Source organism: Tamandua tetradactyla, chromosome 6 (assembly GCF_023851605.1).
Source record: "Tamandua tetradactyla isolate mTamTet1 chromosome 6, mTamTet1.pri, whole genome shotgun sequence".
NCBI lineage: Eukaryota > Metazoa > Chordata > Mammalia > Pilosa > Myrmecophagidae > Tamandua > Tamandua tetradactyla.
Window position 1 is genome coordinate 148,157,708 of NC_135332.1, and position 13,783 is coordinate 148,171,490.

A 13,783-nucleotide genomic window follows, 5' to 3' on the forward strand; every position below is an offset into this window, starting at 1 on the left:
TCTTCTCCTTCTTCCTAATTACAAGGCATGGTAGGAAAGGAAAATATAAATGTAAGCTTAGAAATCATAAGCAACTTCTAGGGCTGCTTGGCCTGTCCCAAGCACTCTTAAATTGGGACCCGTGGTACCCAGGGAGAGCACTTACTACACACCGAGGTAAATATAATACAAACCCCAAAGGCTTTACACTACTCATCAGACCGCAACTGGCCTGGTACTTAGTGTGTGTGGGAGGAGCCCAGCTTCTCCTCCCCAGAGCGTGCTGCCAGTGCCAAGAGGAGGGAGTGATCGCCGGCAATTTGCTTCGTGGCGCGTCTTGCATCGTCTCCCCTCATCCTTTCTCCGGCCTCTCCCTGCCCTGCCCCCACCAGGAGCCGTGTCAGGGCGGCAGAGCCCAGTCGAGAGCAGAAGGCGGCGGCGGTGGTCACTGCGGTTCTCCTGGGGCTGGTTTTCCTTCTACCGGGTCCTCTTTCACTGAACATACATGCTTCGAAAATCAGACTCCGACTCTAACCCTCCTCTCTTCTGCCTTTTTCTCTTTAGGCTAGACTGAGGGTCAAAAGAAGCCAAACAGACAGAAGTCCTCCGCCCAAAAACCGGCTCCTTAGCCTCCCTATGATCCTTCGTTCTTTCACCCTCACAGCCCTCAGTCACCTCCCTTTCTCACACACCTCTCAGACACACTCTGACTCTCCCAGTGTCACCTCTCCACTTCTCCAGGCTCTCTCCAGTACCACTTGCCTTCAGTTTTTCAGAACTTCCTTACTTCCCCGCCCCAGGCCCGCGACGCCACCTGTGCTCAGTACTCATTCACGCACATCTGTCTCCATCTCCCCTCAGATGGGCCCTCACGCCCCCCACCTCCCACCTCTCACCCCCCACCCCCTACCCCAAGCCCTCCTCGACAACCCGCGCCGCCCCCCACACTCTTTTAACTAGGAGCCAGACATCCGGGCGACCCCTGCCCTCCCCATTCCCCCCCCCCCCCTCCCCCAGCTTACACTCTATTTCTCTTTCCGAAACCTTGGGAGCAGCTCCCTCAGGCTCACACTCCGGACCTAACATCCCCAGTAGTTCCCCTCTCCCTCCTACCCCCAATTCCCCACTGATCTCCAGACCTGACACCCGGCCCTCCCCATTTATCTCCCTCCCCAACGTTCATACTCTTTGCCATCTGGGCTTGACGCCGCAGCCACACCCCTCATCCGCATTCCCTCCCTCCTCCCCGCCGCCGCCTCACTCTCTTCCCCTGACTACCAACACCTCGGGCTTCGCTCTTTCACTCACAGTATTCATGCCCCGCCCTAAAAAGCTCGGGCACTTCCTCTCTTCCCCACCTCCCTCCTCCCACCCCACGCCCCTCATTTACGCTCTCCTGACCAACTTCTTCCCGCCCGGCCCCAGCCCAGCTGTCGCGCACCCGAGGGGTGGCCGCCACCCTTGGGGCGCTCATCGTGCCCGGGCCTGGGCTGCTGGGAGGTGACGCGGCCAGAACGGGAGGAGCTGGGGAGGCGGAGGGACTGAGGTGGCGCAGGCGAAGGCACCGAGCCGCGGCGGTGGCGGCGGCGGCAGCTTCTGAGGGCCCCGGGCGGGCGCGTGACAAGGAGGGACCAGCGTCCGATCCTGCTGCCACGCTTCGAAGCGTTTTAGGACCCGAGCGCTGGCAGCCAAGGGGCCCTGGCCCCAGGAACCCTCCGCCGCTAACCCCAGTCTGATCTCCTTCTCTGCTTTCACCTCTCGGCTCCAAACGCTAGTCTCCCGCCCCGCTTCCGTCTCCCGGTAGCTACCTGAGGGGTCCTCCCCCCTGGGGCTGAGGAGTCAGTCCTGTGACGCGCCAGCTGGCGGGACAGCAGAGCTGCTTCTCTGGGAAATTCATCCCTGCTTCCTCACTCCTCCTTGCTCCTTCCTTCGTGCTCCTCGAGCACTCTGCGAATTCCCGGAACTCCCTCCGGGAGCCTGGATCGCAGCCGCCCCTTTCCCTTCAGAGGCGAAGCGCACGGCCCCCCACCCCCGCGGTCAGACACACTAGCGCCCGGCCCGCGCGCCGCCCTCCTGCCCGCTCCCTCCAGTCACCCCACCCTCAGCTGTCCCCGCCACCTTACTCCACCACCCTCCCCCGCCGTTCCGCGCACTCCAGTCTCGGCCCGGCCTCCCGCTCCTCTCTTCCCGGAACCGCTCACTTGCCAGCCCTCGGCTCCCGAGAAGAAGCAACATTTCCCGAAGCGCACTCCTTAGCTCTCTCCTCCCCCCATTTTCTCCTCCCTTCGCTCTTTCTTTCTTGAGGAAGGAGGGCTGTCGCCTCGGATTGAAAGGCCATTAATTTGTATGTGTCCCAGCGCTGGAGGCTGCTCCAGCCACCCGCGCCGGTGCCGCCGCTAGTGGAGTTGCCTCCCTGTTTCCCTAGGGTGGTTTGGCTCCACCAAACATGTCGGCTCCTCTCGGGCCCCGGGGCCGCCAGGCTCCCACCCCTGCAGCCTTTCAGCAGCCTCTGCAGCCCGAGATGCCCGACCTCAGCCACCTCACGGAGGAGGAGAGGAAAATCATCCTGGCAGTCATGGACCGGCAGAAGAAAGAAGAGGAGAAAGAGCAGTCCGTGCTCAAGTAAGGACCTGGCTCCATCTTCCCGCCTCCCACCTGCCCTCCGCCCCTTCGGCCGCTCTCCTGCGGCCGCCAGCGCGCGGTGGATCGCCGCCCTCCCCGCCTGCCGGTAGCGCGGGGACTACGATGGTTGCGGCCGCCTCCGGCCACCCAGGCTGCTTTCTGGGTCTCCGAGCGCGTGGGTGTGTGGGGAGGGAGGGCGCCAAGGCCGGCTTAGGTGAGGATGGCGAGCCTTGGGGCGCTGTAATTTTCCCAGTGCTCTTCTAGCTTTCCTCCCGGGTCAGTTCGGCTCTGGGGCCCCAGTGGGGCCGGGTCTGAATCCAGGCTCCGCGCGTCCCTTCACTCTTCCCCACCGCCTCCGCGCGGAGGCAGTGACTGGGGCAAGGAATCCAATATGGCCGTGCACAGGTGCTTTCTGGCAGGGACCCAGGCGAAGGCGCACCGGCCAGGGGATGGCGGGTGCTGCCGGGGCCTTTAGTCCTGCGCCTTTGGAGGGCCGCTCTATCCCCAATTCAGGGAAGAGCAGATCTGCCCACGGTCGCGACCGGCCAGAGGGTGGTGGCGCGGGCGGGCGAGGGGCCTAAGCTCAGTTGCGTCTCGGGTGGGTGTGCGACCGGCGCCATCTTCCAGCCCCTCCCCTTTGGTGGGTCTAACACCCTGCACTCTGCTGCTCTTCCTGTTTGCAAGTAGTAAATCTGTTTAATCCTGAAGAGACTCCAGGTCCTACCGTTACCTCACTGTGGGATGCTTTGAAGTTCTGCTATATGTGCTCATAGTTTAGGCGCCGTGATTTTGCAGAGAGGCTGGGAGGATTGAAAGCAGCACCCAAGCTTTGGTTTAGCGACGGAGTAACTTCAGCACCTGGGAACTGTCCAGACAAGATGATAAATACCCTTTGAGACACCTTGTCAGTGTAGCAGAGATTTCTTTTAAAGCGTTTGCTTTGAAAGTTCTATGATTATTTGATCTCACAGACACTGTGTGAAAGAGATCGTGCAAAAGATGTGTAACCTCTTTATGTTTTTACAATTCACCTTTTTTTTTTTCACGTGAAATGGGTTCTAAGATAATTTATAGTTTATATGCCGAAGTTGGGACAGTTTTCTTTCTTTTTTTGTTTGCGTGCTTTCCCTCCATATTCTCCACAGGTACACACTATTGAAAGTGTAGAGCTCCTCTGTGAAGGAGCTAACACACTAACCTCTAATCGTTTACATTAAAAAAAATAGGTTGTTGCATCCAGTATTCTTTAATTCATTTATGCAGAAGCAATTCTCTCTATGTCTACATATATATTGTCACATTTTGATGAAATTATTATTTAGGTAATTTATGATAACATAAAATATACGTAGTTCATAGAGAAAAATACTATTTCTGACAAGATATTGAGGAACTAAAAGAGCAAATGCATTCCTGACATTAACCAAAATCATGAAGAACTGATTCTTCAAATCTAATTTCTGGATTTGAATGCCTTTTTGGGGATGTGATTTATTAGTGGGCTTGAGATATGAAAAAAATGAAGTTAAGTAGTCTATTTCAACTAATGGGAGAGTAAAGCATTGTTTTTAAAAGCTTATTGAGCATACTCCTAACACTGCTTAACTTCACTATATGTTCTAACAAGCTCTTGAAGCGTACAGTTTGATGTTTAGATATTTGGATTTATGCTTTTTTATTATAATTGCTAAAAATCAGTGTTAGAATGATGCTCATATAGTTGTATTTTTTACACATAATTAAACATAAAATGTGTTTTTATTTCTTTATGGTATGCTAACTCAGTATTTATTGGCTAGTTTACTAGAGCTCTAAAGCTGTTTATTGTTCTAAATGTTTACCAAGGTTTAAGAATTAAGGTTTTAGAGTATCTATAGTACATTTCTAATATACAGAAATTCAAATGAAGATGAGTATTGAATTAAGAAATAAAATGAACAGTATATTTTATTATAAATTGTTATGAAAGATTTTTTCATGTAGCTACATATGTGTATATTACATCTATATGTAAACATACATAGTGTGCAAATATATTTAATGTTTGTGTATTCATATTTGCATAGTTAAGCAGAAACAACCTTCCCTAACCATGTATTCAGGCAGTTTATACAATACATTTATGAGAGGCCTATTCAGATTTAATTAAAATAAATATTTCAGTTTCTAACTAACTTAATCTTAGAAGGGGACTTACCTCAATATGGCCTATAATTTCAAAATTATTTTTATATATATTTAACAAGAAGGAAGTTAAAGCATTATACACTTGAAATATTAACTTTAAACATTCTATAATATGCTTTTGGCTTTTGTAATAAAATACGAGTAGGCAAGGAAAATGAGATGTGGAATACAGACTTTGTAATAGAATTATAATAGTGAGAGACAAATAGCTTTGAAGAATTTGGCAATTTATTAACAGCATGTAATACATTATTAATATAGGGTATTAAATAACATACAATATATGAGAAAAATAATAGTAATAGCTTTTAATGATTGTAATTTCTCATAAAGCTTTAGGGACTATTTATCTGGTCATGACTATACTATCCTTGGTTTCACTTCCTTGGTAATGTGCAGTTAATTGCATGTTAACATCTTTATGAGAGGTCATGGGCACAGAGAAATAAACTGAATTTCAAATTCCTGTCTGCTGCTTTTCAACAACTATCTTTCAAAAAGTTTGACGTATGAAGAAACTGAAACTATTGGAAAAAATAATTTTGTATGATCTGTGAGTTTCAATATTCATATGAAGTGTTCATGTAAGGGGGGGGTGTGCATTTCCGAAGATATCACGAGTTGATATATTGGAATATAGGAGGAAAATATATTAGAACTTCTAATTGCATTTCTATTTAGAAAAATAGAGATATTAAAGTTTAGTAATATTTAATATATATATTGATACCATCCAGATACATATAATTTATAAATAGATATATAAATATTAAGAGGTTAATATGTAAAACTTTTTTTTTTTAACATGGGCAGGCACCGGGAACCGAACCTGGGTCTCCGGCATGGCAGGAACCCTGCCTGCTGAGCCACTGTGGCCCGCCCTAAAACTTTTTAATAAGAGATGTAGGAGATCAAAACAGATTTGAGACTACAGTAATCTCTCTTTTCTAGGAGCCTGAATAAATAAGAACTGTCAATTCTTAATTAGGAATTTCTTCAAAGCCCATCTGAACATCCACCTATTTCAAGAATTCTTCTGTCACCATCGAAATAATGACTTTTTACATATTAGTTAGGTACCATAATTTTGAGAACAGTTTACATTTCAGTAGATTAACAATTATTATTTTTGTCCTTCCATGAATTCTTGAGGCACTTTTAGTTTGGATAACTCAATATATTAGTAAAATCTGAAACATACTTTTACTGATTATGTTTTAAAGGTTTGTCTTTTAAGATTGTAAACTTGAGGAGAGAATCAAATTTTAGCTTTCTTTAGTATTTCAGTGTTTTGTAGTATCCTTAACATGTGCACATAGTAGGACCCTAATAAATAATATTGATTTGATTTATGGTAATGAATGAGGTATTTTGTCAGTTTTGTCAGGAAATGGGAAGAATAAGTTTTTTGAAAGAAAAACGTAATTCACTAAAAGTTTGTATTTTCCAGTTTTTTAAGAGTGTGGTATTGTGAGAAAAGTATGAGGGAATGAATACACAAGTATTCATTCAACAAATAATAGATATTTTTATTATGTGCCTGTTAGTCTTTTTGTAAGGTGTTTTAATAACAAAAATTGGAAAATTGTGTTTCTTGACCTGTGTATTACCTTTTTATTCCCATTTTTCGATTTCTGTCAATGTCAAAGGATTTTCTCCCCAAATAAAGACAATAATCATTTAGGTAAAAAATTTAACTTATATTTAAAACTTATGTGTGCAGTTCTAAATAATTTTTTTTTGTAACTCAATTTATAAGTACTTTTCAAAGTAAATTTATGAAATTCTTTATTTTTTAATTGGTCATACATACAAATGGTACAAAATTTCTTATCTACTATTTCCCCTATCTAGGGAAAATTACTGTTACCAGTTTATTGTGTACTCTTCCAGAGATATTCTAAGCATATAAAAGTAAATATGTGTATATCAAACATTGTGTAGTGTTGGTCTGTATGGATGTGCATACACGCACATGTATGTATGGATGTACACACAAATGGTATCATGCTACTCAAGGTGTTCTTCTGTTTGTTTTCTAGGAGATCAATTTCATATCAGTTTATATATAGCTCCCTCATTCATTTCAATGGTTGCATAATAGCCCACTTTATGATTGTTCTGTAATTTCTTTAACACGTACCGTATTTATGGGTACTTAAATTGTTTCTAATTATTTTGCATTAGAAACAATACTTTGATAAATATATTTGTACATATACCATTTCCCATATATGTGAATATATCTGGATAAATTGCTAGAAATGGAATTGTTGGGTCAAAGGGTCTGTATGTTTTAAATTTTAGTAAATTATTGTCAAATTTACCTTTACAGAGTCTGTATAAATGAATGATATGTATGAGGAAGGCTATTTCTCACATAGCTCAGTGCGTGATAATCTTTGCTGCTATTTTGGTGGAAAATATGCCATAGTAGATTTAATTTGCATTTTTCTTCTTATCAGTGCGCTTGAGAGTCTCTTTACATTTATTTAGAAGCTTTTGTATTTCCTTTTCTATTGGTCATTTTCAGTGATTAAAGAGCTTCTTTATATATTTAAGAAATTTTACTTTTGTTTGTGGTGAGTTACAATAATTCTTTCATGTTTTGTTGTTTGTTTTATGATGTTTTTATAACCAATCAGGATTACATCTTTTTCATGTGTGTTTGAATTTGTTACTGTTGTTTTATGGCTTTCCTGTTTAGTATTTACTTAGAATGGCCTTCCCCATCCTAATATATATATATAAAAAAACTTTCGTATTTTCTTCTTATGGCTGAAGTGAAAGTGTAAAAATTTAGCATGTTAGATATACAATTTAATCTATAGGACTTTTGAATGAAAATGATTATTGTACATGCACTACTGTTGCCCAAAATTTAAAACCTTTATTTTTCAGGATTCAAAATGCATTCTAAAAAGTTGATTGGCAATTTATGAGAAAGCACCTAATAAATTCTTACATATTTCTGTATTTAAAAGTAAGTTAATCAATTACATAATATCTTCCCATTGAAAATATATTTTGATAAAGAACTGATTATAATATGTGATGAAGAGATGGGTAGTAGGGGCAAGTGCGATGAAACCAGATGGATTTTGACTTGAAACCTTACTCTACTAATTAATAAATGTGAAGTCTTGCTTATATTACTATACTCTCTGAACCGATCTTTTCTCATCTATACTATACTAAACTATACTACACTATACTATACTACATGATATATTACGTGAGTAATTACCCCTACCTTGCAAGATTGTTGTGATCATCATATACTGTGTAAATCAAGTGTTCTTACCCGCATAGGTATGCAATAGTTGTTATTTTTGACTGATTATAGACAGCAGCCTTTAAGCTGCTGCTTAATATTATTATGGTATTCCTGGGTGAAATCTTCCTCCTATTTTTTTTTTAATTGAGAGATTCTTTTCCTTGTCTGCTGGGAAGCTGAAATATATATGAAGGACTTTTAAGTGATTTCATTATTTGTCTAGAAGGTCAGGGATGGGGAGAGGGAAAGTGGCCATTTGGAAGTAGTTTCCTTAGCAAAAAACGTTCCTAGGGAGTTTGATAACTAAGACGTAGCAGTGAAAACAATATTGACACCAACTTGTTAGTTATTGGCAAGATATTGATTGTCCTAAGTGAATGTGAGGGGACTATTTTCTGAAAACTAATTTATGATTTTTCCTTAAATCTGCCTTGGATCAACTTTTTTCTCTATTATTTAACCAAAATACATATTTACTTATTTGCCTTATCCATATGATAGCTGTGAACTGAGAGAACCTTATCGGTCAATCTCATTCTGAAGCATGGCTATTAGAATGTTCATCTCTTCCCACTGCCTCTCCTTTATATATAATCTTTGCAGACTGCCTCTTTCTCATCTTTCTGGCCTTAGCTTCACACTTACATCCTTAGAGAGGTCTTTTTTGACCATGTTTGCTTTAACTTTTTATTTTGAAATATTTTCAAACTTTAAGGACAGTTGTAAAAATAATACAAACTCTATACAGAGAACTCCAACATCTCCCCACCCAGTATCTAGATCCAGTAATTTTAACATTTTGCCACCTTTGCTGAATCATTCCAGCTATCCACCTACCTGTATATCTGCTATCTGTCTATCTATCTATCTATCATCTATCTTTTCTGAACATTAGAGAGAAGGTTGCACATATCCTTGAACACATAATACTTCCATGTATATTTCCTAGGAACAAGGATATTCACTTACATAATCACTTTAAGTTCAGTTATAAAGTTTAAGAAATTTAACATTGATAAAAGCTTACATTCTATATTCCATTTTTTTCTTAAGTTTCAATAATGTCCTTTTTGAGCTTTTCTCCTCCATTCTTGATCCAAGCCAGTATAATGTATTGAATTTTGTTGGCATCATTTCCTTAGTTTCTCTCTCTCTTTTTAAATTGTGTAAACATATAACATAAATCTTCCTATCCCAGTCCCTCCAAATCATACCATTCAGTGGAATTAATTACATTCACACTGTTGCAGTACCCTTACCGCCATCCATTACTATAACTTTCCTGCACCTCAAACAGAAATCCTACACTCATTTTGCGTTAATTTCCCATTACCCCTTTCTCCCACACCTGGTAACCTAAACTCATAGAGTCAGAAACCTGTACTTTCTGTCTCTATGAGTGTACATATTCTCTGGTATTTTCTTTGTGGTTACCATGGGGCTTACATTTAACATTCTAAATCTGTAACGATCCTGTTTGCTTTGAAACTAACTTAACATCAGTAGCAAATACAAACTATTCCTATACCTTTTCACCCTCTCACCTTTATGTAGTACTTGATGCAAATTAAGTATTTATAAATTATGAGTCTAAAACCATTGATTTATCAGTAAAATTTTTTTTGGGGGGGTGTATGGTCCAGGAATTGAACTCGATTCTCCTGCATGGAAGGCAAGCATTCTACCATTGGACCACCTGTGTACCCTTGATTTATCATTACATTTTTAAGAATATTTTCCTTTTGGATCCTGTAGGAAGTAAAAGGTGGAGTTACAAATCAAACATACAATAGTACTAGTATTTCTATTTCTCTATGTCATTTTTACCAGAGATCTTTACTTCTTCATGTGACTTTAGTCAATTATTTAGCGTCTTTGCCTTTCAACCTGCAGAACTCCCTTTACCATTTCTTATAGGGTCTGTCTAGGTCCCTTAGCTTTTGTTTATCCAGAAATGTCTTAATTTGTCTCTCATTTTTGAAAGACAGTTTGCCAGCTATGGATTTCTTGGTTTGCATTATTTTGCTTTCAGCACTTTAAGTGTGTCTTCCCACTTTAAGTGTATCTTCTAGCCTCCATGGTTTCTGATGAGAACATTTAATCTTAATTGAAGTTCCCTTTTATGTGACATGTTGCTTTTCTTTTCAGCTTTCAGAATTCTCTGTCTTTGGCATTTGATAACTTTATTATAACATGGCCCAGTGTGGGTTTTTTTGAGTTTATCATGTTTGAGTTTTTTGAACATTTTAGATGTGTATATTTGTTCTAGTTTGCTAGCTGCCGGAATGCAATATACCAGAAATGGAATGACTTTTTTTTTTTTTTTTTACATGGGCAGGCACCGGGAATCGAACCCGGGTCCTCGGGCATGGCAGGCAAGCACTCTTACCTGCTGAGCCACCGTGGCCCTGGAATGACTTTTAAAAGGGGAATTTAATAAGTTGCTAGTTTACAGTTATAAGGCTGAGAAAATGTCCCAATTAAACAAAAAGTCTATAGAAATGTCCAATCTAAGGCATCCAGGGAAAGATACCTTGGTTCAAGAAGGCCAATGAAGTTCAGAGTTTCTCTCTCAAGTGGAAGGGCACATGGCAATCACAGTCACAGTTTCTCTCTCATCTGGAAAGGCACATGGTGAACGTGGCGTCATCTGCTATCTTCTTCTCCTGGCTTCCTGTTTCATGAAGTACCCTGGGAGGCATTTTCCTTCTTCATCTCCAAAGGTCACTGGCTGGTGGACTCTGCTTCTCGTGGCTGCGTTGTTCTCTGCTCTCTCTGAATCCCCTTCATTCTCCAAAATGTTTCCTCTTTTATAGGACTCCGATAAACCAATCAAGACCCACTCAAATGGGTGGAGACACGTCGTCACCTAATCCAGCTTAACAACCACTCTTGATTAAATCACATATCTAATTACAGTTTCAGACATAATAGGGATTATTCTGAATGGGATTTTGATTAAAAAATGGCTTTTCTAGGGTCCATACATCCTTTCAAACCAGCACAATATACATGTCTTTCATTAAATTTGGGAAGTATTCAACTGCTATTTCTTTGAAAAGTCTCTGTGTCCCTTTCTTTCTTCTCCTTTTGGTACTCTCGCAATGCAGATGTGTTGGTACACTTGATGGTGTCCCACAGTTTTCTCAGGCCCTGTTCACTTTTCTTCATTCTTACCTCTTTCTGCTCCGCAGACTGGATGATTTCAATAGTCATATCTTCAAGTTCATTGATTCTTTCTTATCCGAGATCCAGTCTGCTGTTGAACCCCTCTAGGAAACTTTTAGTTTCTCTTATGATGGTCTTCAACTCAGTTTGGTTCATTTTCATAATTTCAGTTCTTTACTGGTATTTTCTTTGTGTTCATTGGTAATTTTCCTGATTTCCTTTAATTCTTTGTCTGTTTTTTCCTTTGCTCTTTGAAGATATTTAGGACCATTTTTAAAAATGTCTGGAATGTCCCAGGTCTAATCCTCTTCATTGATGGTTTCTAATGCTTTAATCTTCTCCTTTGCCTGGGCCATTGCTTCCTGTTTCTTAATATGTTTTGTAATCTTTTGTTGATACTTGGACATTTTGATATTTTAGTGTTTTATCACTGCAATTTAGACTCAGATGTAGTCTAAATTGATTAATTGTTCCTTAAACTTGTATTCAGCTAGTGTTCTGACATAGTTTTCCTTGAGTGCCAGGAGCTAACAACAGCAATAACAACATAGTGAAATTAAAAAAGAAGACACCTTTTCTAGTCTTTGAAGATTGACCTGTACTAGGAGCTCTCTTATTCAGGGCTTATCCATACAGAGTTTTGAGAAAAGCTCCAGGCCTTCCTGATCCTTTCTCTACTTTGACCTTGTGTTGGGCTTGTGCATGGCCTAGAAATTTCCCTATTTATATAGATATGAATGTACCCTTTTCCCCAGGAAACAGTTTCCTCATGGTCCCAGGCCCTGTGCTTTATGTTCTATGGACAGCAGTCCTGTGTCCTAGGCTGCACAGCTTGACTGCTCTCCTGTGGTATGCTTTAGGAGATCTTGGTGAGCTACCTTGTACACACTGAGCAAGTTCTGGGACAGTGAGTCCTTCAGGCCATCACCAGATAGATTGGGCCAGACATCTATGCTCCCAGTATGTGCTGGAGTGTTACTCAGCCCCCTCCAGAACTGAGACCAGGGATCCACACTAGGAGTGCAGGTTAGTTCTGCCTTCAGGCTGAGGGAATCAGTGGAGGGGATCAGTGGAGGGGCCAGTCAGGGCACCATGAGAGCCTACTGCTTTTAAGTGGCCTTTATCGGAATTCAGTGCTTGCTCAGTTACTGCAATCCTACTTTTCTGAAGCTTCTAGAATAATGTTTCTGCCAGTTCTTGCTGGTTGTTCAAAGTTTCTATAAGAATAGGGAGCCCTAGAGTGTCTTGCTCCATGATCTTGATTGGGGCAGGGCCCTGATCATGTTTGTTATAGTAGATTTCTCCTTTTATCCTTTTTTTTGTGTGTGTGTGTGACCTCTATTAGAGAAGTTGTGGGTTTACAGAACTGTCATAGATAAGATACAGGATTCCCATATATTGCCCCACCACCCACACATGCATTGGTGTGAACTATTTGTTACCATTGATCTTAGCACATTTTTATAATTGTACTATTAATTAAAGTCCATGGTTTAACTTAAAATTCACTGTTTAGGTAGCGTGGTTCCATGGACTTTTAAAAAATGTTTTCTTCTGTTACTATATATAACAATTTAACATTTCCCCTCTTAATCATATTCAGTGTTGTTAATTGCATTCACAGTGTTGTGCTACCATCACCACATCCATTTCTAAAGCATTTTCATCATTTCCAATAGGAATCTTGTATATTTTAAGTCTTAACTTCCAATCCCTATCACCACCCTGTCCTTTGGTAACCTATATTCTAGATTCTAACTCTGTGAGTTTGCTTATTTTAATTGTTTCAAATCAGTGAGATTCTATAATATTTGTTCTTTTGTGTTTAGCTTATGTCACTCAACATGATGTCTTTAGTGTTCATCCATGTTGTCACATGTATCAGGACTTCATTCCTTTTACTAGCTGAATAATATTCCATTGTATATATATTCCACATTTTATCTATCCATTCAGTGGTTGATGGACACATGGGTTGCTTCCACCATTTCGCAATTGTGTATAATGCTGCAATGAACTTTGGTGTGCAAATATCTGTTGGAGCCCCAGCTTTCACTTCAAGTGGGATTGCCAGATTGTATGGTAATTCTATACTTATCTTTCTGAGGAGCCGCCAAACTATCTTCCATAGCAGCTGCACCATTTTACATTGCCACAGGCAATGAATGAGTGTTCCTATTTCTCTGCATCCTCTCTAACACTTGTTATTTCTCCATTGTTTAAATGGCAGCTATTCTAATGGGTGTGAAATGGTATCTCATTGCGATTTTGATTTCATTTCCCTGATGGCTAATAGTGTTGAGCATTTTATCATGTGCTTTTTGGGCCATTTGTATATCTTCTTTAGAGAGGTGTCTTTTTAAGTCTTCTGTTAATTTTCTTTCTTTCTCTTTTTTTTTGCTTTTCAAATATTTTATTTATTGCTGTTTTAGTTTCCTTGGCTGCTCAAGCAAATGCCATGCAATGGGATGGCTTAAACAATGGGAATTTATTAGCTCATGGTTTTGAGCTTCAGAGAAAGTCCAAATTAAGATGATGCTTTCTTCCCAA

The 13,783-nt window shown here is 40.9% G+C and overlaps 1 protein-coding gene across 15 annotated transcripts in view; it reads left to right on the forward strand.

Annotated features, from left to right (window-relative positions):
• Positions 1-2,137: 2,137 nt before the first annotated feature.
• Positions 2,138-13,783, forward strand: part of RIMS2 (regulating synaptic membrane exocytosis 2) — a 757,916-nt gene continuing 746,270 nt past the window's right edge. For 12 of the 15 annotated variants that reach the window (XR_013178386.1, XM_077167426.1, XM_077167432.1 and 9 more), the window contains exon 1: positions 2,138-2,601. Coding sequence is in view for 11 of the 15 variants with exons in the window: in XM_077167426.1 (XP_077023541.1) it covers positions 2,426-2,601 (176 nt within the window). In the remaining 4 variants the exon portion in view is untranslated. The remainder of the gene's footprint in view (positions 2,602-13,783) is intronic. The other 3 variants (XM_077167433.1, XM_077167434.1, XM_077167435.1) reach the window with 1 other exon arrangement.